This window comes from Ixodes scapularis, unplaced genomic scaffold (assembly GCF_016920785.2).
Source record: "Ixodes scapularis isolate PalLabHiFi unplaced genomic scaffold, ASM1692078v2 PGA_scaffold1__304_contigs__length_218370807, whole genome shotgun sequence".
NCBI lineage: Eukaryota > Metazoa > Arthropoda > Arachnida > Ixodida > Ixodidae > Ixodes > Ixodes scapularis.
In genome coordinates, this window is record NW_024609846.1 from 129,570,746 (window position 1) to 129,595,711 (window position 24,966).

Below are 24,966 nucleotides of genomic sequence, written 5' to 3' on the forward strand. Positions count from 1 at the left end.
CCGCAAAAAACCAGGATTTATTATACATTGCAATTCTGTATATGACGATTTGATCAATACGTAGAGGAATACACGTGCCAATAATAATAAATTTGTAATACTAACAAAAAAAAAATACCGTGAACCGTTTTGAACCGGTTACCGTTATATTTTTTTCCGGTTCAGTTCCGGTTCAGTTCCAAGATGGCGGCGAAGATTTCGGTTCGGTTCAGTTCCGGTTCGGCTAAAAATAACGGTTCTGTTCCGGTTTTCGGTTCGGTTCGGTTCCGGTTCGACACCCTGGTTCTACGTGCCAAACCAACGACGGGCATCTGGCATGCCCTAGCGGAGGACTGAGGATTGGTTTCGACTACCAAGGTATCTTATGACGTGCAACCGAAAGCTCGGTTACACGGCGCCTTTTCCACGATAAGCCTCCGTTAGATTGCGGGCACCTCAGCAGCGCTGACTTGAACAAAACTTATCGCTGGTGCAGCGGTGTATGAGAACTGTATCGCTAATATACACAGCACAAAGTCAGCATTGCACCAGCAAGGTCATTTCCAGCATTGACTAATAATGCTGAAGTAGCACCGTGGTGTAATGTGTAAACAGGCCTTTAGTGCGACATAGGCACATGCTAGGGAGTTTAGGTACTCACACTGAACACATTCGCTGCTGTATCCATTTTGCTTTGTCTTTCTTAGCTCCGTAACATTCCTCAGCTGTTCATTGACTGCTTCATGTTTCTACCATCTGCTTACATTGCAGAAAAAAACAGCTGCATTAGGCAAGTTGGACATACCTTATTTTTACTGGCAATCCTGACGGTGCCTAGGTCTTCGAGGTCAATCAGGTCGCCGCCCCCTTCTTCGTCGCTCGACGTCTCGTAGGCCGTCGGCTTCTGCAAGGGACGAATCACCGACAAGCATCACCTCACTATACGCAATTTCACGTGGGCAAAAGGACAATGTGGTAGTTCCGAGAGACTGCCATCCATGCTGCACTCTAACCACGTACTGCAACCTAGAGGAATTAAAAAACATATGCAACAAAAAAAAAAAATTTTTTTTTTGACACATTTTGGGTGGAAAAAGGATGTCATACAATGAATTTACAATGGAAAAGAAACTTTTTTAGAGCTATATTTATGGCGCGAAACGAATTTGTTGTTGGTGCCTGCGGGAGCCCGCAGAAAAGTGGCAACTAGCAGTCACTTCACTGGCTACTAGCCACATAATGCCTGTGCTTTTTCAGGAGCTAAGCACCACATGCTCTAAAAGTTACTTGTTAATCTTTGTTTTTTTTATTGCACTTCTTTTTTTAACAAAATATTTTGATGTTTCAGAAACAACAAGTCTATAAGATAATCGTCACTTCTGTTTTGACTCGCACGATAATAAAGAAAAGCTTTGCCATTTTCTATTCAAAGGGGCGCGGTGCCACTTGGTTTAGTTTCTAACATGTCGGTTCCCCCAAAGCAACCCCGCTGCTTGACGAAAGGCTGCAGTTTTCGTGACCGTCGAGCAGCGGCGGTGTTTTGGGGGAGCCGACATGTTAGAAACTAAAACATGTGACACTGCGCCCCTTCGAACAGAAAATGGCAAAGCTTTTGTTTGTTATCGTACGAGTCAAAACAGAAGTGATGATTTTCTTATACTTGCTCTTTCTCAAACATCAAAATATTTTGTTAAAAAAAGAGGTGCAACAAAAAAAGAATGTTAACGAGTAACTTTTAGATCCCATAGGAAGCTCCCAAAAGAGTGCAAGCACCACATGACTACTGGCCAGTCACGTGACTGCTAGTTGCCATTTTTCCGCAGGTCCCCGCGGGCACCAACTACAAATTTGTTTCATGCCATAAATATAGCTCTAAAAATATTGGTCTTTCATTGTAAATTAATTTCCCGGCATACTTTTTCCATCCAAAATATTTAACAAAAAAAAAACTTTTTTTTTTTCCTTCGCTTATGCTTTTTAAAAGGAATGCGGCAGAAGCGAACGACGAGCGGACGAGACCCACCTCCTCTGGTGCATCGAACTGGGTAGCACCCTTGGCACCTAATCTCAGCTGGGCAAGGAGTTGGCCCTTCCATGCTCCAAACTTGCCAGTACCTAAAAAAAGAACAAGTTCACGGGGTGCTGCGGCAAAAAGAAGCTGGCCACTGCTCACCGTATTTGCCTTCGTCCACACTCTCATCATTGAGGCACAGGGGCACCACCCGACGAGCGTGCAGCTTGGACAGCCAAAAGTCTATGTCTCTTGCAACCTGCAGAAGGAGCCCACATGAACCATAATTTTCTTAAAGGGATGCAAACCAAAAATGAATATTGCAAAACGAGGCTACAGAAGCGTTGAATGGGACGCTATGGACTCCAAAACATCACTGATACATCAATTTCCAAACGGATGGCCGCATTTTTGGAAAGGAAGGGCATGACCAAGCAAGGAATGTGAAGTCAAGATTCTATTCGAACAGTTGAAAATGAGGGGAAGCGGCCTCGCTTCTCTCCTCCTCGCTTCGGTTCACCTGCTCCTGGGGACAAAGCGAAGAGAGAAAATGAGAATTGCGACGTCACACCACATGTCTCGTCAGCCTCGTCGTTCGTGTTCAATTGAACACTTCTTTTCCAAGAACACGGCCATCCATTAGAGATATTGCTGTATGTGTGATGTTTTGGGGTTTTGCAGCGTCCCCCCTATCGCTCCAGCCCTGTTTTGTGAGCTCCAAAATTCGGTTTAGCATCTCTTTCAAGCCCGACGAGCCGTCAGAAAGAAAAAAACCACCCCTCAATTCCTCCTCTCAATTTGAGAAAGAATGGGAACTGACCCTTTCGGGAGAGGAGGAGAAAAGAGGGCAAGAGGAAATGGAGAGAGGGACACTGGGAAAAGGGATTTCTGCCTGGCAGAAGACGATCCCAAAGGTTGGCCTTTAACAAGGAATTTCTGACATAAAACTTTACCGACAAATCATCCAAGCACACACTCCTGCAAACTGGAATTTCTTAACCTAGATAAATGCCTCCATCTTCTGTGTTATTTTTAATTTGATGCCCAAAAGAGCTTTCCCGGAGTTGCCAACATGCATTCTCAGCAGCGGCAGCAGACAGGGGTTTCTCATTTCTGGTGGGATGCCACGTGGCGGTGTCGCGAGCTGGTAAAAATGTAAAGTCAAGACAGCCGCGCATTCTAACCTACTTGTCACGAGGCTGCTTCGCTGTCGGCTACAGAAAAAGAAGCGAGCGTGTGATAGTGGAGCTCTTTTTAGAAGGGCCTGGCAGTATATGGCGCCAAACGTTTGCAGAAAAGATTAATTGCAAACACGGCTCAAGATGGCTTCGTACAAGTCGCCATCGTAAGGTCGGTAGGAGACCGATCGTCGGTGATCTTGAATGTGTTTATTGCGAACCAAAAAAGGCTACCATCAATTACAACCCAATTGTTTGAGAATTAACTTTGTCATTCCAGACATTGGTGGCTTAAGACACTCGTTTATCATTAAAAATGATTCACCAGGCCCTTCACACAAATCTAAGGTTTCTGGAAAGAAAACCATGAGTCATGGCATTATATTATGCTGTGCTCACTAACAATGAAAAAAGTTAATCATCTCGTGTTTTGTGTTGGAACATATTACAAAACAGCAAGAGATTAACCCCTGAACCTTTTTTTTGTTCAGGGGAATTTCTGACCCTCAACTGCTTAATTGTTGTCTTCAAAATTACATTTTTTTTGCCTTCAAAATAATTTTTCTAGCGACAAACAAACTGGGAGCAAAGTTCGAAAAAATGCAGTGCTGTCATCTGTTGGCAGAATCTCAAACTAAGTTATGGCAGAGCCTGTTTTGTCCAAAACGATTGAGTCCGTGAAACGGGGAAAGTAGACGTGCTATACTCATCCCGAATGGTTTGGGGACGGCTCCATGTTGACGAGCTAGGCTCATACAAAACGGTTAAGGAGTTAATAATGTAAGCATATTTGCACAAGTGAAACCATATAAGAAAATATACCACCTCTTATAAGCCCAGAAAGTCAGAAGTTGGAACTTCTGCACCAAAAGCAATTTGTCACTATGTGCCTGCACAACCTCAGCCTTACTTTGTTATAATTCTCATTGAACGCAGAGTCCCCAAGCCCGTAGATTGCGTAGTCGAGCCCCTGGAGGAAGTACTTGTGGACCCTAAAGTCTGCGTATGTGTCCTTGAGCCAGTCGTAAAACCATACAGCCTCGTCCGGTGGTCCTCCGTCCACGTATGTGGACACGATGAAGATGCACAGGCCCTTTGACTTCACCTGAAACAGGAATCTCTTTTAAGCAAACATCATATGCTGTGCAATCAAACAAATTCTGTAATTTAGGTTCATAAGCAAAAAAAAAAAAAAGAATGTGTAAACAGCGTGTTGAAGATTTGAATTAGCTCTTCCCCCCTAGTGCTGCACATGCCGATCGAGTTAAAATTGTACTTCCTTGTCTCTCAGAAAAGGGCACTATGTGCCTAGACGATGACAATGTTCGAAGTAAAAAAGGAGGTTCAAGTGGTCGCCATTGCATTGAGAAAATGAACAAGAGTCGACATTACCTATATCTGTGTAAACAGCGTAAATATATATCTCGTTTCAAATATGTGTCCCACCTGACACTGAACACAGCAAGAGGTCGGCCTGCCTTTGAGGTATGGCAACACTGGTTCAGGCTCTAGGTGAGCAATTTAACCACTACAGTACAACCGTTAACCTGGGGTTTTTAATGTATGCCAGGTAGTAGTGATTACAAAACTGCATGTCTGTATGGTCCAGGGGCGGATTCAGAGGGGGGGACCGGGTGTCCTGACCCCCCTCTTGATTTCTACATGTGTAACATTTGGGGCGTAAAAGGAAGGAGAGGGGGAGGGGGTTCCTAAACATATGGTATGCTGACCAACACCTGACCCCCCCCCCCCCCCCTCAGGAAATTCCTGCATCCGCCCCTGGTATGGTCACGTAATCACTTCTGCAGCATTTACTTAGTATCAGCCCAGAACCTGTCCAATTAATGAAGTAAGCAATGAGGCAAATGGATGTCACACATTGTTGAGGGGAGTAAAAGTGATATTAGTGAACAAAAGGTAAGGGCGCAAACGAGCTGGTGGTGGTTAAACATTTCAACAAAAACCCCGAGACTGGGACAAAAAGGGACGTTTGTCCGTGTTTGACCGTCCCTTTTTGTCCCAGTCTCGGGGTTTTTGTCGAAATGTAAAAGTGATATCATGCCTTAGGACCAACACAAACCAAAGCAACAGGTAACCAGGAAGCACCCATGTCAAACCATCAATGGCATTAAATAGGAACTAATTTTAGTTTTGGCAGCCAAGTGTGAGGTCAATGTTGGCTGGTAAGTGCTCCTTAAGGGAGGACACATACCCAGGAAAAAAAAATTTATGTAAAAAAAGTTTATTTGTTTACATTTGTTAACACTGCAGAGTTGTTTTTACATGAATTCATTTCGGTCCACCGATGCTAAAGAAAAGGTTGAGGTTCAAGCACTTTGAAGGCATTTTTCTCCGTTCAACTTTTTGTCATAAATTTCACTTAAAGGTGCCCTGCAATCATATTTAAGCGTCTACCTTTTTTGCGATTTCCACGTCTCTTGGGGTTCGGGCAAGCCAGCGGGCACGGAGATAGTAACTAAATATCAGTGAGTCATATTTTAACCGGACGACGCGGAAACCTCCTCCACCTACGACGGCGACCCGCGTCGCCGAAAGCGCGCAATATGTGACGTCTTTGGTCCTGGGCTTGCTACTGATCAGAGCCGCTAAAACCTTTTTTTTTTAGACGAAATACAAAATATAATTATCGCAAAATGTTTCAATTATGTATGAAAGTAGTTTTTGTACGGTATTTTAGATCAGAAAAGAAGCAAATGCAGTTTATAAAGTATGGAAACAAGAAAAGACCTGTCGACAAACCCGCCACCAAGCGGCGGAAAAAACGGCGCATACTAGAAAAGGCTAGTGGGATGAGGCTCCGAACAACAGCGAGCGAAGAAAGGTCCCGGATGTATGCGGCGGCGCTGCGGTCGTATACCGGCTGGAGAATCCGACCGGTTCCAAGCATTCCGAAGGCTTTCGGCGCGGGCTTGGCTGGCAATTTGGCCATTTGGCGGTATGGCAGCGCGAAGTGGCTCCCGTTCTGAACTGATCTTTACACCGTGTTTGCTGTCGTTTGTGGCCAATGAAGTGTTATGCCAAATTAGTCTTTGATCGCGCAGCAAATGCAATGCGAGCCGGCCTGGCCGCCCGCTTCATACAGCCTCTCCAACATGTGCTTTAGTGACGCCCTTTCGAGCCGTCGACACGGAGTACGGCAACCATGAGCGCTCGATCAGCTCACTACCCCTCCTCTAGTTCACGGCCACTCAAGCCAGGACCTACGACGTCATGAAGGAGGTTATTTTTTGCTTGTTTTTGTAATTCTAATTTGCCTATAACTTTTAAAATAAAGCGAAATTTGAGAAAAGAAAAGTTTCTTTAAGTTACTACGTTCAGTGCGCTCAGGTTCGGTGCAAATTAAGAACCAGTCAAAAAGTTGTTGCGGAGCCCCTTTAATAAAATCTACTGTTTCAAACAAACTATCGAGACTTAATATTTGCGGCTCATACATTGAAATTTTATGCAGACCATCTTTTTGAAATTAGAATTTGCATTTTCATGTTCCTTTATTATGAAAAATTGTAATTAACAAAACTTAATAAATGTAAAAAAAGAATTTTTAAAAAATCAATTTCTTTTTTATTTGAAAAATGAATATTTTCTGAAAATTCTTGTCTCAGTAGCCGGCAACAGGTATTTAAGTATGCATTCCACCAGAAAAATATGTGGTTATCAACATCATTTCTCAACGATAGATTCATTGAGCAGATTCAATGCTTTAATTTGTTCTGCGGGTATAGTACCTTATAAAACTGGTTCACAGGGCTGAAACTTTGCATGCCCTGCTTCTATATGGCTATGAACACCACCTGCAAATATCACGCCGATTGAGTGAGCGGTTCAGAAGTCGATAGCAGCCAGACGGAAGTGTACGAACCAGCCTTGGGTAGTTCACCTAAGGACTGCGGTTTCGCTCAGTCTCGGGTGGAAGTCAATTTATACTTACGGGTGCTTACCGGTTTGTTTTAGGGTGCACCGTTTACCAATAGTCGGTTTGTCACTGCCCTTCATTATAAATCTTCGAATGGTTGCGACGTGTGGCTTTGTCTTCGCTCTTCCAGGGTGTCCCGTCGGCTCGTGCTCGATGAGAGTGTCGAGCACGAGTCAGCGGCCCTGAAGAGGGGTGCGTTTATGCAAAGGCAGCTGCCCTCTTTAAGATATTCCATCACACTATTTCCCCCGAACCTGTGTAGTTCGCTCAGCTAGACTTAGTATGTAACACTGTAGACATCCCAGAAAAAGGTATTACAATATAAAAAAGCTTAGTTCCACTACATATATTTATAGCCAGTATCTATTAGCGGAACAATGTGAGCAGCTGTGCTCACACTTTTATTTTAGTTTTTTTTTTTTTTTTTTTTTTTGTGTACACAATGTTTTTTTTTTTTTTTTAATGCACGTTAGTATGTCAAGACCTCATCAAGCTGCAGCTTTTTACCCGGATTTCCTCCTTTTTGTACAAAGCCAAATTGTTATTAACAACTTTTTAACACCTGGGGCATAAATTGCTAATTCCGCCTTCAGGAAGACATAAGCATGTGCAGGAGCCAATCCAGTTCACACCAGAAGCATCCTGACAAAACGCAGCAGTAATGTTCAACAAACCCATACCTGTGCATGGACAAGTCAAGCCCATCCACAGATGCGAAAAGGACAAAAGATATGCTCCCAGAAGATGAATTTCGCCATAGATAAAAACATACTTCGACTGACCTGACCACTAACTTTATAGTAATGAAAAAAAGAGGGAGAGACACTTCATTTTAAGACAACTCCTAGTCCGAGTCGTTGTTCCACAGTAACGAGGACTTACGGGTGATTTATAAAACAGCTTTGAAGTTCCCTCTCAACTGGTTGATAAGAGACACTGCCGTGACAGAATTAACTCTCGTGGCACCGACTTTGAGAACTGGTTAAACTACAGGCGGGAAAGAATTCAGGTCATAGTCCAGAGGTCAAAATTAGAGACACTAAATGAGCTACATCTAGAGCAGGGGTGGCCAGAGTGGCACGGGGTTAGAGCCACAGAAAACCACAATAGTTCAGAGAGCTGCAGGAAAAACAAAAAGGGAGGGGGAGCCTGTGCTATTTTGAACAAGAAGCGATATGGAGGGAACAGTCCTTTGGGAAGTGGACAAGTATAATTGTCGACCACAACAAATAACACCCAACAGCAGAATGTTTCTTCAACTGCTAGGCAAAATTAATGCAAGGTTCACTAGCCAGCCACTGATCACCTCGACGCCTGTTATGCGTGTACGGCTCGAACTTCTTTCTAGAACAATAAAGGAAAAGGGTCACTGGACAGACCTATATCTCAAAAAGCAGTCCAGCTGTACATATATGTAGTGTAGCACAAGGCTGCCAAGACTGAGTTTTTTTTTAAATTCTAGAACTCTTTTCATTTTGGGGACACAGGAGGGGAAGGGGGCACGCTTACCAGGGAGCAGCGAGACTCACTTGAACTCGTGAAGAGCCGCACGCAACTCAAGAGCCGCAGTTTGGCCACCCCTGGTCTAGAGTATCGGCATTCCGCTTCCCAATCTTTCTCGAGGGCGCCGCCATTTTGGTGCTTGGTGCAGAGCGGGTGAAACTGGCGATTGCGACGTCTCAAACATGCGAGTTCCTGAGCACTAGATGTGGTGCCAGGAAGCTACGGCGGTACCGTCTTGCTCTGTCACGAACTGCTTTGACATTTCTAGAGGTTGGAATACCGTTTCCTACGATATCAAATAAAGCTTCTGACAACTAGCAACAATGATTTCTGGCACCAAGATGGCTGAAGCGTCGTTACTTTGGAGCATAGCTAATATTGCCTCCTACATTCACGTAGACTCCCCTCAGTTTGTGCTGGCACCCACCTGCCCTAGGAGGCATTCTTCAGGCTCGATGTGTTTCAAGTTGACAATCTCGACATCGTGATTGAGCGCCTCCAATTCTGCCAACAGTTTTTCGGACAGAATCTGGAAAGAAAAATTATCTCGGCCTTCAGGAAACACAGAAAGCGGGGCACACTGGCAATATATTTCATGCAAAATCTTGCGTCAATATTTTTTTTTTTTTTTTTTATTATACAGAAGTGAATTTTTTTTTATATGCCAGTATGACAGACGATACCTTTGCATTCCCGGTTTGGGTTCCGTATAAAATTTTGATGGACCTGCCATCAGGATTTTTTTTCTTTTTCTTGACGTGCGAGTCGGACTGTAACGACAACAAAGAGGTAAACTAGAGTCCGATGCGGAGGCCAGTGGGTGCGATCAGATTTGGGGTTACACACCTGGATTTTCGAAAACTTAAATTTTTCTCGTACGACGACGAAAAACAGGACCATCACGACGCCACCGCAGAGAGTTGTGGCGAAGCTACTCGGAAGCCAGCCGCTTGTCCAGTGCTCGGACACGACCTCTGGAACGCCGGGAAGCATAAAGAAAGATCACGACCGAGAATCGCACGTGATATGCGAGGTTAGACATGACAAAAATGCGATCTCGTAGAAGAGCAACGACGGAAATGCGTTCCGTGGTGCGCACTTGCCTCTTCCATTTGCAGGTGCGGCGAAGACGATGCACAACACGATTTCGATCATGGTAACTTGGGCTACACACACGAACGTTAGCTGTCACGTACACAAAACAGAAGGACTCGTAAACACATCATGTCGCATTGCCAACTCAAAAAACGGGCAGGGGAAAAGGGACACGCACAGCCGGCGTAGCTGGCAAAGCTTCTCGGTACTTCTCGGCGTCAAGGCGGTCTCGGCTTCTACGCTACGTCTTCGCTCCCGGCGCTCCCTCTCCTGTGGTTTATGAGTTTATGGTAGCGCCATTGATGATGATGATAGCGGAACAGAACAGTCACAGCGTTCCCAGCGTTCACGGAATGCGCGACCAGCCAGCCCGCCTTTTTGATCGTAATAACTCTATGCTTTTAATCCTTACTCATAGAGTTATTAATAACAACTCTGCGATCGTACCGCGGTACTAAATTTAAAGATATTCATAAATTATCGCGTGATTAGTACGAAAACGGCTGGACGTCTCGTCGTCTCGTTGCGAGCGTCTCGCGCTAATGCGTGGCTAATGCCAACGTTACGCTAATGCATATGCACCATATGCACAGACCAGCACAAACTATGGATATTTACGGTCCCTGACAAGACGATAGCGGCAGGGCCTCCTTGGTATACCGGGTATACCCAGCCAACAGCATGCGCTCGTTGCCTTCCGTCGTGCTTCGACCGCGCATGCCCCGAAGTCCACTGAGACGCCTTAGCGCCTTAGTAGGAAGATCGCGCTGGAAGAGGGTCCACAATTAATGCGAATATATTAACCGTAAGGGGCCTTAATTAACCGGAACCGGCGGCGTCTGTCACCGCGAAAAACGGCCAAGAAATTCCCATTCTCCCATTGGCCAAGCTAAACGGCGTCTCACTAAAACCGTGCAGTACAATCGAAGCTACGTGGAGAGAGTGTACCCCGACTTGTTCAAATGGAGGGGAAGGAGGAATGGGGGAATCCCAGCCCTGCCAGCTTTTTTTTCCCGTTCCTTCTTTCCCTCCTCTTGAACAGGTTGGCATACGCTCTCCCTTGTAGATTTGACTGTACTGCACGGTTTTAGTGAGACGAAGCATAAATTCCCATTGGCTGCCTCGCGCAGAGCTGTGGCCCGCGGCGCCGGTAAAAAAAAAAAAGGGGCGAGGGGTGGGGGGATGAATTCCCGGTCCTTGCGTGTCCTACGCTCTGCTTTCAGCAGTGTCGCGCCGCAGAGGACAAAGGGGCGCGCTGCTTGCAGGAATGCGCTATGTGTAAAAATGCTTTTTCATTCCTACACGTCAGCAATCCAAATGTCCTGTAATTTTTTTTGTTTAGTGCCCAACAAAATATGCCTGCAAGCAAAACAAATAACCCTTAAGGCCCGTTCACACTCTTGCGACCGACTTCGACCGAGAGAGACCAGGCCAGTTTTTAAGCCTTTTGAAACTTCTTAGGACCGGATGCGCTGCAGCGGAGCTGGTTCTAAGAGATCGCAAGAGGCTTAAAAACTGGTCTGGTCTCTCTCGGTCGGAGTCGGTCGCAAGAGTGTGAACGGGCCTTTAGTACCACATTAGTAAATCAAATGCACACCATTGGCGGCACAAAATATCTTTTATTAAAACTGAGAACTTGTACCTCCAAAGTAGCGAGACTAGATATAAAGGCAACCAAGATTTGCAAACCAAATGGGAATACTGTATGATGGGAGCTCGCAGAGAAGGAAGTACCTAATTCAATCATGCATACACCTTGTAACGTACAGTACAAGCAAAGGCAATGCCAGGCGAGGGGAGAAAGAGCAAGCACTAGGAAGGCTGGTGAGGAGGAGAGAAGCCTCCTCTCCTTTCTAACGTAGCTCTCCTCTCCCGACCGCCTTCCTTGTGCTCGCTTTTTCCCTCTTTACTCGGTGTTGCCTTTGCCTGCACTGCACCGGTTAAGAGTTCAGGGCGAGGAAAAAGAAAGCTGGAGAGGAGGAAGCAGATAGATTATTGGAGAGGAGGAAACATACCCCTCTCTTCACCATTCTGTCTGCTTCCACCCTTCCACTATGGTGCCTAGAACGCGTCTCGGACTGGTGTTTACCATGTCCAAAAAATTGGACCCTCCCTTTCCGCCTGAAGACGTCGTAGAAGTGTCATGCTGTCGCCAGTCGCGATCCTGGCGGCGTACCAACAGCTGTGGTATATGTGGCAGACGCCTGTTCTGCTGCGGGTCGCTCTTCAGTGTGGCGGTCCATGGAAGCTTCGGGAGCCAGAAGTTGGGACGCCGTGATGACATCGACACTTGCATTTGGTTGTGCTACTTGCAGCTTCTCGTTGGCATTTCTATGACCAACCGCCAGGATCACGACACGCAACAGTATGACACTTCGGCTTCTGTGAGGTCATTTGTTGCCACTTCAAGACCACTTCTGATGCATGGGCTATGGGCAGCATAGGACGCCAAACACACCGGTCGAAGACGCGCTCCAGGCACCATACTTCTATCTCCCTAGCCTTCCTTTCCCTCGAGCTTCGCACCTTGTAAACGTCACGGTAATGTGAGCTTGGAAAAGCAAATATAAAGAATGGAATTGCACAGGTGGTAGTTTCAGAAACTACTTTTGAGACATTGATGAGGAAACAATGTATAATTTCAAGCACGTTTGAAAAAAAGAAAAAAAAAACAAGCAAGAAAAACTGCACTTTTTTGAAAATGTGCCTTTCAGCAAACAAAAGTCTGTCTGCTTTTGCAACTAAGAAAGAAATAGATGCTGACAGAAGCCCGATACACTAAAAAGGCGGCTTGTAAATAACACCAAGAATGCAACTACATTCATGGGCAGTTTTAGATGGACACCTTCAGGAACGAGTTTCTGAAGATGTCCTGGTTGTTTTACATCTTGCATCACTTTGTCACGGCATGACATCAAGATTGCATGAACTCCGACCAGCTCCCTCATGCGGTCAGAGAGAGCACAGGCTTTCATCGGGCAGAAAAATAAACAAAGTGCAGCCCACCCTTCCAAGTCTGCCGATCACACGCCATCTACCACAGCCACAAAAGACCGCGGTCATCCTGCTTTAAATGTATGGGACTGGCAATAAGTTGGTCCTTTATGCATGCTCTTCTTTAAAGCAACTACGAGGCTTACACAAGTTGAACTTATAACAAATAGAGATGGTTATCTGATGCTCAAAGCATTGAGCATGCCCATCCAGCAGTGAATAGACCTTTTCTGAAAGTCCACAAAGCCACACTGGCGGCAGCCATATTTTGGGTATCGCTACCTGCGCAGGCGTGCGAATGCATTCGAATTCACAACGAGCACTGATGCAGCGCTCGTGTCTAATGCATGCTCAGAGTATGTGCATGTCCGAAATATGGCTGCCTTGGATAATCGACACAACAGTTACTCGAGTGCGCACACTTTTGAAAAGGGTCAATTACAATGTTCAAACTCCAAGTACTGTAAAAAAAAAAAAAAGGCACTCAGTTTAGGTTGGACTGCAGTTACCCCAAATTACCTTCCAAAAGATGACAAAAGCACTGTTTGCTTAGATTTGTCCACTCCAACCATGTAAACCAAAGGAAAAAGAAATATAAGCTGCTAAAGCAATCAAGCACCTGCTAACCCAACCTAGCCTAATGATAACTTCGAGGGGCAGTCTACCAAAAAAAGTCTTGCGTCGTGATCACGTCGAAGTGTTCGACTCGATCCAGATCACCTCAACCAGGGTCGCTGGAGGTGATTCTCAATAGCACTGATCAAATGGTTTCTGTACTACTTCTTTCCGACTACTACAAGGAACGAGAGTAGGTCACACATGTGGGAAGGGGTGAGAAGGAGTAACAAAGAGGCAACAGCATGCACTAATCCCCTTGATGTGTTTGTGTTCGTCTTGAATGTAGCGTAAAATGTGCCAGTGCTCCAGACCTGTGCCTTGTGCGTTCCTTGGAAGCAAATGATGGCACAGCACTGAAATGAGCGGACCTTGGATGAGAATGGCGGTGGAGCACTCGCTCATGGCACATGCCTTCTGCATTCTTACAACAATGGCTGTCGGCACTTGTAAGAAACGCGAAACATGATTTCTATCAAGGGGTTTCAGCGTGGACAATTGTAGTAGTACAGCACAGGGAATTTCTGAAGTACGTAAAAAAAGGCGCTTAATCCCAAGAGAGCATTTCAATGTCTAGCCTTCAAACAACAGGTTTAAAGTCTGACATTTCTCTTTGTAAGTTGGCAGGGAACAAACTCTTGGGCTCTTCATGTATCAACAAAATATGCTAGCCATTGGCTGGAGCAGTCTTAACTTCTCAAGACGACTCAACCTAAAATTTTCGTCAGTAATAACGTCATCCACACTCTTAGCGGCAAACCCAACATTTATCCAATTCTCCGAAAACAGAGTACACCGAGAGGCTGGAGATGAGCTTAGCCCCCGACGACGAAAGCGACGTGATCCGCGCATACCCACTTTTGTAAAATGCCACCGCACAGGGAAAGCGGCGGGATTCTACCCACGGCATACCGAAGTTTGGTCTTCGGCTTCCATACGATGACGAACAGTATGCGCACTGCAAGAGTACAAGACAATGTAATGCCCTTGCGAAAGCAGCGTGCACACCCTGGTTTAAAAAGGTCAAAGAGCAGATGATGCAGGCACTCTGGCACAAACTGCCCACACGCCACACTAACGGCTTTCCTCAATGTGCCTTATCATGAAACGTGCCTCCGTGATTGTGGCCCGAGCGAGACCGCCCCAGATTTCGGTCACTCCTTGAGGACGTGGCTCTTTGTCGTGCGACTCTGTCCGGGGGGTTCGTCGGCGTAGCAGTGCTTGGCCGAAGGATCCCTGTACGAATTCTCGTGGTGCACGCTCTGCAGGACACAACACAGGGCGGTAAGCAGATAGCGCCATGGCACACTGCACTTGCCAGTCATATAGGCTGTGCAGTTGATGGAAGGAGCAATGTGAGCTGCACCTAGAAGAGCCAGGTTTAATCTCCAAGCTGAACTAATAAGGAAGTGTGAAAGCGTGGTGGCGATGCCGTCTTTACTTGTAATGGTGTACCATGACGGTAATTGTTTTTCTTTTCTGTAGGATCAAAGCTGCTGTTCTATACTTTGTGCCTGGGATCCATTCTAAACTGTCTAATAGACTTAGGCATAGCTATATGTCGTGCGTATCAGGGCTAAACGTTCCCCAATGATGCACTCAATAAATACAAAACATTAGAAAGTAAGAAGCACATTAACAGATTTTAGAGACCTACAGACAGAGAGACCTACAGCTGGCACAATGAGAAAGAAAAAAAAATATGAGGTGTCATAAGATGCTCCGCTCCGTGTAATGACGATACATACAGAATGCTTTTTTCAGGATTTAGATTGTTATAAAAAAAATCGGTGAAAGTAACACCAATGCGTTCTGTGCAGGCAAGTTTTACACCCAGGTGGACGTAATATTGGGGCTTAATCGACACAATATGTCAAAAAATTAACTAAACTTTGCCAATTACCTTTTCAATTAGTGAAAATAAACTGTTCTAATTAAAAACTTGCTGAACATGAACAACCACCAAATCATTAAATTATATTAAAAATCAGTAAATTTTAGAAAGACCGCTCGTGCATGCAACAGGCGCAAGGCTGGTGGTGCGGAAACGCAGATCATAATTTTATGATTCACGTTTATTACCACCTCAATTTCTCATGAACCCACTCCCTCCAGATGATATGAGCTGCAACCATGGAGGTAGAAAGGAAAGGAGGTGACATACCGGCTCAAGCCGGCCAAATGAGAAAATCCAAAGTGAAGCCGGAAGTAGAGATGCGGTCAATGGGAACATTTCCAAGGGTGACCAAAACCTGTTAAAACTGCTGCTGGCGTCGAATCAGTTGTCCTTTCCATCCAATAGCGTCTTTTGATTTCGGTCATCATTGGGGGTGTGCCCCTCCAAACCGGAAGTCTCCCCCCGCTTCACGTCTGGTGGCGTCATGTCGCCTCCAGAAGCTTCCTACCACCATGGCTGCAACCCTCGATCTGGCTTGCAGTCCCCACAAGCTCTATAACTCTCTCAATCTGTCGCAGAGTTTAGTGACTGCAACCCACACTTCATGCTTTAGTCCTTGTCTGAACTGCAGCATTTCTGAAAACTGGCAGGCATACCAGAGGAGCATGATGTTCATAGCGTACATGACAGAACATCATCTGCAAATGTCTGCCGTGTAAACATAACAAAATAAAACTAAGACACAAGAAACGCAAAGTTGGATGTGTGCAGAACATGAAGGAGAAGCCTTTTGCCTGGGACCTTGGGCAGACCACAAACCAAACAGATGGGTAAAAGGGCAAGGGGAGAAGAGACAGAGAGCTACTAAGAAGAGGGTGGAAAAGTAACACTGATGCAAAAGGAAGGACAAAATAACTCTCAGGTCAAAATGGCAGTAAATTTTTGCATTTTCCATATGAATGGGGCCCGGCTAATGTAGACACCTGCGAGTGGTGTTGACAACGAGATTGCTTAGATAGGCTGCTATGCCTGATCGTGCATTGAGAATATAATAAGTGTGACCTGATTCCAAAAATAAAAAAAAAGGGGAGAGTAAAAAAATACAGAAACAGAAAGAGTCTCAGGGTTCTGAGCTGTCATTAGATGCCCAGGTCACCTGCATGCTTTCACCAAATTCAATATTAGCGACAAATGCCCTAGTGATACACCTCGCTCAGTGCACCCACTGATTAAACATTGCACTTCGAGAAGGCATATAAATTAAAAGAGTGCAGTGCAAAAGTTCACAATTAGTTTACGGCTCATATTTTATGTCATACTAACATCAAACAATGAGCTAGCAACCATCAAAGAAAAAAAGGTTCTTACATTAACTTGCAAAAAAAGGCAGAAGACCAATGAAAATTTGTCACTTACTTCCGAGGATGTCCTGCACTTTGTGAGGCACAACTCAAAGTGATCCGTGATGGAGGCTACTAGCATTTTGAATGTTTCCGAAGCTTTGCCCATAATCTTTTGAAGCAGTGCAATCTAAAAAAAAAAAGGTCAAAAGATAGTTTTATTAAACATAAGTTTCCCATATTCAAAACTTGGAACACAATTACATCCAATCACTGCAAAAAAAGAGCATGAGATACCCTTTCATAGTCACCAAGGTCAGTTAAGGCCTTATTTGAAAATCCACTAACAACCCCAAAATCGAAAGAGTAAATCAAATATCTGCATCCTCCCACCCAAACAGAGCTCCTCCTCTCTTCTTTCTTTAACAACACCGAAGGCTAAGGCATTTTGCAGCAATTTAGAGACAACACGAGTGTGCAACAATCATTAATGACATTTGTGAAATATGTCCTTACAGTGACTGCAATTGCACTATGCCGTTGTCTTGGTAATACAGAAACTCTGAGCCTGGAAGTGTTTGTGATAAGGCATAGACAGTCTTCTGGTTTCCTTTCTTCTTAATTTCAATGTGGCGGTGCACAGAGGCTGCGACAAGGGCGTCAAGGGGACGGGGATCGTGCGAAAGACGGCGACAGCTCGGGCGAGTTCTTTTTTTTCTCGGGTGCCAAATAACTTCTCGGACTTCTAGAGAGAAATTTTCAAGGGATCAAGAAGTTTAGATGGTCCCTCTCATCGCCCACCAAAGCCTGCAACATGTCGGTTTTCTCTTCGTCTCTTTAAAAAGCATTCCAGACCGATCATGTACAACACTGCTCAAGGAAGAAGCTCAGACCGAAAAGTTGCACGTCGCATGCACGCGGCGAAATGACACTCGGCAAATTTCGTGCAAATTACTTGCGCTGTTGGCCAGTTTGCAGGCACAACTGCCCGTGATCGATCGTAGGGGAAAAGAGAAAATTAAACGACACCTCCGGTTTTAAGTTATTCAAAAAGGCGAGGAGTGCACCATTTAACTATTTACATTATTAATTGGGGCAGAAACCTCAAACCAGGCTTTTCGAAAGTATCTTTTCTCTTCATACACGCCACTCCCGAGTTTAAGTATTTGAGGATGATGTCTAGGGATCATTTCCTGTCGTTTGCAATGATAAAAAAATATAGATGTTGGGGTTGTCGGTGGCCCTTTAGGAAACAAGCAAGAGAGGCAAAGGGCATGGGAAATGCTGCATTATGCTTTGCACCAATGTGCCAAGCCAAAACAGTATGACGATTACTGGATTCGTAATATTATGAAACCAATTCCTGTCAATCTGATCCCCCGTCAAATCTGGCTCATATTCCTGATTTAGAAGTGCAAATTGCACGCTCCAAAAGTTACACGCTAGTGGTAGTGCCTTCGTGGTGTGGGTTCCCTAACAACGAAGGAAGTTTGTTGTCAGAAAAGACGCCCTATTGAAATTGGCTTTTTTTATAAATTTAATTTCCTATAGTTACAGGGCTTGTAATACAGTTAATATTGATCTAGACATCAATAATGGCAACACTGTCTCAAGCGGCCAAACGAAAAAGAGCAAAGATTGTATGTTCGATTCTGATGTACTTAGGGTGACCACCCTTTCCGCGTCCTGCGAGAAATTCCAAAATCTTCAAAATGTCCCGCATTTCACACTGTCGTAAAATTCACTCAGCACATCGTGATGCTGCCGAACAATGGGGCATGGGGAAGCGCGGAGGTTGCCGGTAATCGTGTGAATCGAAATGGTACGCCATTTTTTATCCAAGCATTGCGGGAAGCGACCATCGCTATTGCAGGAGAACTTATGTGCATGCGCCTCTCCCTTTGGTGGCAAAATATTGTAAGAAAAATTGCTTGCCAAAAGTTTAAACATAAAATATCATAATTATTTTCAAATAGCTGTGTCAATTCAAAAGGGTTGCTATGGATTTTTTTTTTTTTAGTGAAGACAGCCACAATTGCAACAGCCGGAAAAGAATGTAATGTTAAAAATTTGTGTAGGACCATGCTGATAAAAGTAGGCATTAACAGGAAACAATAACCCGGAGAAGATTTACCGTTTCTTATTTTCATTTGATACATTGAATTCTGATACAGTTGATTTTTATGTTTTCAACTTCGACACATTTAATAACATGTTTGACATTAAACAAATACATCACTGGGAGAGGAAATTATTCGAGCTAAATTGCTGTAATACAATTACCACGTGTATAAACAGTACAGCATGATATAACTGTAAGCAGAGCCTTGGTTCGTTCTGTGTGTAATATTAAACTTCCCCTCCTCTCCCCCCCCCCCCCCCCCCTACCCTACCCTACCCTACCCTACCCTACCCTACCCTACCCTACCCTACCCTACCCTACCCTACCCTACCCTACCCTACCCTACCCTACCCTACCCTACCCTACCCTACCCTACCCTACCCTACCCTACCCTACCCTACCCTACCCTACCCTACCCTACCCTACCCTACCCTACCCTACCCTACCCTACCCTACCCTACCCTACCCTACCCTACCCTACCCTACCCTACCCTACCCTACCCTACCCTACCCTACCCTACCCTACCCCACCCCACCCCACCCCACCCCACCCCACCCCCTCCCCCACCGTGTCCCGCATTTCACTAGCAGGAAGGTGGTCCACCCTAGCTCTACTTTCACTTGCAATTGTGCCTTGCTGTCGGCTTTCCCACGCAATTTTTTGACCAGTCTTCCGTGCTAACGTTGTACTTGTGCAGAAGAAACATTGTTAAGTGCGAGCCTTATTTTAGTGAAGTACAGGGTGTTTCAAATAGTGGCCAGGCTCTTTAAAGCAACCGCAAAAATTGGTTTCACTTTTGTGCGACGATTTTGTGCAATGTTGCCCACAGGTGGTGTATTTTTTTTATAAAATTTGCAAAGAGTGAACTTACCCAAGCAAAAAGTAACAAAAGAAAAAGGCTTAACCCCTATGGAAACATAGCAAAGCCACCGGTCTTCATACAATAGGGCGTCGTTTGGCACAGGAGACAAGAGATGGCGCAAGCGGTCGCGATGCCAACTGCCGCCAACAAACGATCGGTGCCGAGAGCCGGCGTCATTAGCAGACAATCTTTTCAACTCAAAAGCAGCGCGCATTTGGCAGGCGGCGACAGTTGCGGAATTACAAACAGGCGCGGTAATATCAAGGAACTGCAAAGCAAACAACATAAGTACTCCTCAAATAAACAACAAAAAAAAGGCACTAACTATGGTGAGGGGGCCCGTCACTGTAGTGCAGCCGGCAAAAGTGAGGGTGTCTCGTCACTGTAGTGCGGTAGGCAAACGTAAGGGGCCCCGTCCCCCAGTGCGGTGTATGTCTAACGAAACGGTGAGAGTGCTTATAATTTATACGTGCTTTAACCTAAGCACCTGCCCCTTCCTCCCGTGTTAACACACACGGCTGACAATTCGATCATGCGTCATCATTGAAAGTTACAAAGGGCCCGTCACTGTAGTGCAGCCGGCAAAAGTGAGGGGGTCCCGTCACTGTAGTGCGGTAGGCAAAAGTGAGGGGGTCCCGCACCCTAATGCGGCCGGCAAGAGTGAGGGGGCCCGTCCTGCGTTGTATGAGGTGGGAACAGTGAGAATTAATAACTAGTAATTTACAAGCACATTAACCCACGCTTCGCGGTCCTGTCCCTGTCCCTACACGTACCGTAAAATACCGGGCAAGCGTCCACTCAAAATTTGGAGATAATCGTGAAAAAATGAGGGATGGGCACTTGTCCGGTCACCAATTTTACATATAAATGTACTGTGCATATTTTCTCAGATCTTACAAATTTGGGTATGGGTGCTTAATGTGGAAGGGGCGAATGCGCGGTATTCCACGGTAAATATAGCGTCTGTGACCTAAATAAAAAAAAAAAAAAAAGTGGGAAAAAAAAAAAAGTGAAAAAAAAAAAAAAAGTATTGTTTAGAACGCGATTTGAACCGTAGACCCCCAGCTCGTGAAGCCGACGCTGTACCTCAGCGCCACGAAGCACTTCCGGAATGGGGTATCCATTGGACATCTGTATCGGTTGCTGTTGCCCCGTCACCATAGTGCAGTTTCTAAAGTGAGGGGCCCCGTCACCGTAGTCAGTTAAAAAAAAAAACAGTCAAAGACATTTGCTTAACTATTTTTTTAATAAATTATCTGCCCATTCAATGTGTTTTATTATTAAGGATGATAAAACCACGCATTGGCAACTGACGTCAAAAAAGCTCGCGCTGCTTTTGAGTAGAAGTTATCGTCTCCTATATGATACCGACTCTCAATGCCGTAGGCTCGTCCGTTAGCGGCACTTGGCGTCGCGATCACTTGCGCCATTTCTTGTCTCCCATGCCAAACGGCGCCCTACTGTTTGAAAACCGGTGGCTTCGCTGTGTTTCCATGGGATTTAAGCCTTTTTTGTTTTTTACTTTTTCCTCAGGTAAGTTCACACTTTGCAAATTTCCTAGAAAAAATGACCGCATCTCCACATGGTGAATGATGTTGATTGGGGCAAAGCTCTGGTGGTGCTGATGATACTGATTTTGTTCATAGGTAGCGCTGAGTTCCGGGTTGCGTTTCGACTTCATTATTACTGCTTTATGGTCAGTGAAATGCAGAGCCAGTAGTACTTCTAGCGGATCAGCTTGGAACCGCTAGAAGCCGTGGGAATGCATCTCCACCGCTTAAGTCAACGGTCCATGTCAGAAAGAGGATGTGTGGTAGGGATCGTGGTTATACACCAACTCATCTCTGCGACGTCACGGCGCGGTGGTGGCGCGTCGGTCGCACTTTCGGTCTGGGGCTGTGGGCAGAAGTCCCCATGCCAGACGTGTATTCCTGCGTTGTTTTGAAGGGAACCAGACAAAAACCTGCCTTCTCGTCAAAACGCCGCGACTGGGGCCGTACCAAAAGAGTCGAGAAAGGTTTGAAAGTCAGTTTTCACGTGCTCGGTTTGTCCGAGAATCTGGATATGTGCCGTGAAAAGGGAAAAGCAGACGCCGTCGGACAACGACTGCTTGAGCGGAAAGCACTTTGGGTTGAATTCACGGATACTTGTGGTCATCTGATTTATTTGTTTTATTCTAGCATGAACGCCAGAAAACCATCAAGTTGTGCGGACTTGCGGACAATGTTCAGTGCGTCTTCAAGTTCAAACGGCCGCCTGATCGTTCGAACTGTCGTCTGCTCTTTCAAACGTTTCTGCTTGTCAGTCTGCTCTCTTAGGCGACGCCGGCCCATAGATTAAATGTTGGCCCGGTACTTGCGATAAGAAGTAAGTGCAGGCCTCAAAAGACACAAGTTTGAAGGTTGGTAAGCAGGCTCGATGTAAACAGTAAATACAAGGAGATGTTGATCATTATTACGAGTGACCATCACTGACTTGCTATGCCTAATTGCCTTCGTCCGATTCTGCTTGCGATTTTCAGTATCGACGTCGACTATCTCAGCTACGGTTCACGCTTTTGCAGCCCGAGCGGCGTCGCGACTGAAAATTGCGAGCGAAATCTCATCATGCGAATCAGGTTTTAGCGTACATACTGAACGTCCACGCGGAATGAATCGCCACATGTCACATTATTCACGCGAAGTTTCGCGGTGTAACGAGCCTCGGTAATTTCGCTGACGCCGCTCAAGTAGTCAGACATCGCCAGGAAGTTGTAGAATCAACAATTCGAACATGAAAAAGAGCAGGGGGACTCACACCGACGCCGAAAACATTGCATTTCAAAGGTTTGTTTATGGGTGACGGCGAGCTTCTTGCCCACACCCCCATCGCGCATGCGCGGCGCTGGTGGCGCCCACTAGGGGCGCTCCGGTTTGTTTGTAAACATGAGTTGGTGTATATACGCAGTTGAGCATTTGACCGCGGCGCCCTCTCGTCTATCTATAAACGTTGAGCCAATGCATGCAAAGTTTAACACGATTATAAACACATTTGACCACAGCGCCCTCTCCTGTATGGACGTTGAGCGGCTACATGCAACGTTAAAGTGTAGCGTAGTGGTTAAGACGTCTGCGTCGTAAGCAAGCGGTCCCGAGTTTGAACCTTCGTGCGGGCATACGTTTCTTTTTTTAAAAGCGGGCTGATCCCGGATGCAGTGCAATCGATGTGAGCACGGACGCCGGACGGACAAGGCTAGACCCTAAGGAGGTTCGCCCCTAAAATGCACCACCTCTGGGCAACTCCGCGCAAAATCGTAGTGCGATAGGTTAAGAAAACGAATTTTGCGGTCGATTTGAAGAGCTTGGTCGCCATTTAAGACACACTGTAGTTACGCCAAATCCCGTGAAAAAGTAAAAAAAACGAAATGCCAAAGAACCGGAAACACAAATTCAAAGTTTTGAAATGTCGAACGTTAAAGCAAAGACAAGATGAGAGACGGAAGAAGTCTGACCTTTTGAGGCTGCATGCAGCAGGATATGCAGTACTCGTAGATGCTGCAGCAACCATTGGCCTGACACGTGTCGCAACAATAGCGCTTTGTGTTGGGCGATTCAACAATGCAGCAGCCTGTTGACGCCACCTCGGACCTTTGGCACACGTAACCTGGAAAAATTGCGGCACCACTCAAAACAGCCCGCACGTCTCCGGTGAAATTCAAGGACTGCCCGTACGACAAATGCAACCGCAATCTCCCAAAATACAGCTTAGCATATGGAAAGTGTGTTCCTGAAAAATATTTATTTACCTTTTTTTTTTCTTTTTTTTTCACAACAAAAATAATTGTTGTACTGGTAGTCTGGTTCGGACCGCTAGCGCCACATCTAGGCGGAGACGGCGCGTTCGGTGATGGGTAGTTTATTTTTATGGCGTAAAAAACAACATTGTATACATTTTGCCAGGGACACAAACTCTCAAGAACAAGCCCCACTAACTTTCTGTAGCATACGCACAGCTGCACTTTGACAACTTGTCCATGACATTTATGTCGTTCATCATCATAGTTTTGAGCAGACTAAGAAAAAAAAAGAAAATAAGAGAACTCTGCCTTCCTGCGCTGATCACAACAGCAGCTCGGGGTTCCTTTCTAGACGTGTGCGAGCAGTACAGGCCAATAACGCTTGGATGACAATACCCCAAAGCCATCATTTTTTTTCTTCATTAAAAACTTTGTTTTTGAAGCTTCAGCATGCTGTCAGGATCAATCAAAGTCGTTTATTGATACCGATATTCTTTATTTAGATCTTGAAAAAAGTCGTCGCCACAGAAACACCGACATGTCCACTGACACGACAAAAGCCGTCTTTGAGCTGTCCCTCTCAGCTCGAATTCAAGCGCTCCGTTGCACAAACGATTTCCTGATGGTTTACCTCGGTCGTCGGCTACGAGCACTTTTCCTTGAACAGAGTTCCGGCAGGAGATCGTAGCGCTCGAGTTCTTGTCTTTTTCTTCGTGCCACTTAAACGAGCTGGGCGGCAGAGAAATGCGTTTGATGCTGTCGCTGGTCTCATTGCCAAAAGCGCCCTAAAAGAGATAAGGCCGGCCTTCAGCGAGAAATAAACAAACAAAAAGAAATACCACATCGGGAAGTTTCAAGTTGCGCACATTTCAAAACGGTCTTCATCATTCAACATCTGTCGCCTGATAACGACGGTTTCGAACCCACACCGCCCACACCTCGTGCACCAAACTGTCAAAAACCGGGGTACTTTGTGTGGCCAAAAATGTGCGCCCATACGAGTTAAGGCAATACGCACCTCGTTGATGAGCGACGACAGGCAGTACAGAAGCGATACGCAGAAAATGACAGCTAGCACGATCCTCTTCTTCAGAAACCTTACGATGACCTTAGTGAACATTTAACTAAGTCTCGGGAAGTGGTGCAAACACCATAGTTACGGACGCAGGCGATTGTTTCTTCACGGAAAAAAGGTCATCACTGCTTGAATAGCGCGAAGAGTTCGCAGGACCGTAGGCCTGCTCGCTCCATCAACGCCTCTGCACTCTTCCTTCTGTACGCGTGCGCCCGATCAGCGCTAGCCCGATGAGCAAAGGGGCAAAGGCACATACAAACATCAGATGCTTCATAACTCCATTCACCCGACTAGAGTCGACTGATGTCACGATTATTTTGCAACCGAGACCGCCGATACTGCATTGTGGACATGCGTGCCAGTGTAATGATAAATGTAAATGGCCCGACTTAAATTAAATTTGATTATATGTTGCTCGAGAGTATAAAGTTGTCTCGAAAATTGGTTTTAAACCACATAAGCTAGATGGCGCAAGTCAACTTTTTAGCTATCATTGTTTTTATTATTATAACGCAACTTTCGCTACCCACAAATATCTGAGACGGACTAAGAAAACTGGCGTAACATAATACCCAACGATAATAC

The 24,966-nt window shown here is 45.5% G+C and overlaps 2 protein-coding genes across 2 annotated transcripts in view; both read right to left on the reverse strand.

Moving 5' to 3' along the window:
* LOC8043743 (S-adenosyl-L-methionine-dependent tRNA 4-demethylwyosine synthase TYW1) overlaps window positions 1-9,992 on the reverse strand; it is a 34,542-nt gene extending 24,550 nt beyond the window's left edge. The window contains exons 1-8 of the mRNA XM_042290948.1: window positions 9,709-9,992; window positions 9,452-9,579; window positions 9,289-9,375; window positions 9,033-9,134; window positions 4,079-4,273; window positions 2,153-2,249; window positions 2,003-2,094; window positions 785-883 (exon numbers count right to left, since the gene is read on the reverse strand). Of these exons, the coding sequence (XP_042146882.1) occupies window positions 785-883; window positions 2,003-2,094; window positions 2,153-2,249; window positions 4,079-4,273; window positions 9,033-9,134; window positions 9,289-9,375; window positions 9,452-9,579; window positions 9,709-9,760 (852 nt within the window). The 5' untranslated portion in view covers window positions 9,761-9,992. The remainder of the gene's footprint in view (window positions 1-784; window positions 884-2,002; window positions 2,095-2,152; window positions 2,250-4,078; window positions 4,274-9,032; window positions 9,135-9,288; window positions 9,376-9,451; window positions 9,580-9,708) is intronic.
* A 1,307-nt stretch (window positions 9,993-11,299) lies between these two features.
* On the reverse strand, window positions 11,300-24,759 carry LOC8043744 (SREBP regulating gene protein). Its single transcript, XM_029977275.4, has 5 exons — window positions 24,325-24,759; window positions 23,938-24,091; window positions 23,022-23,173; window positions 16,623-16,736; window positions 11,300-14,571 (listed from the first exon to the last, which is right to left on the reverse strand). Exons 1-5 carry the CDS (start codon window positions 24,424-24,426, stop codon window positions 14,464-14,466), a joined length of 630 nt encoding a protein of 209 aa, XP_029833135.2. The 5' UTR covers window positions 24,427-24,759; the 3' UTR covers window positions 11,300-14,463.
* Window positions 24,760-24,966: the final 207 nt, after the last annotated feature.

What these genes read in the sequence shown, in the direction of transcription:
- LOC8043744 (XM_029977275.4), bottom strand. Translation starts at nt 24,426, where the DNA reads ATGTTCACTAAGGTCATCGTAAGGTTTCTGAAGAAGAGGATCGTGCTA. An exon ending in TGTCGTCGCTCATCAACGAG is followed by an intron (nt 24,092 to 24,324) that starts GTGCGTATTGCC and finishes TATCTCTTTTAG; the next exon opens with GGCGCTTTTGGCAATGAGAC. An exon ending in GCTCGTAGCCGACGACCGAG is followed by an intron (nt 23,174 to 23,937) that starts GTAAACCATCAG and finishes CAATTTTTCCAG; the next exon opens with GTTACGTGTGCCAAAGGTCC.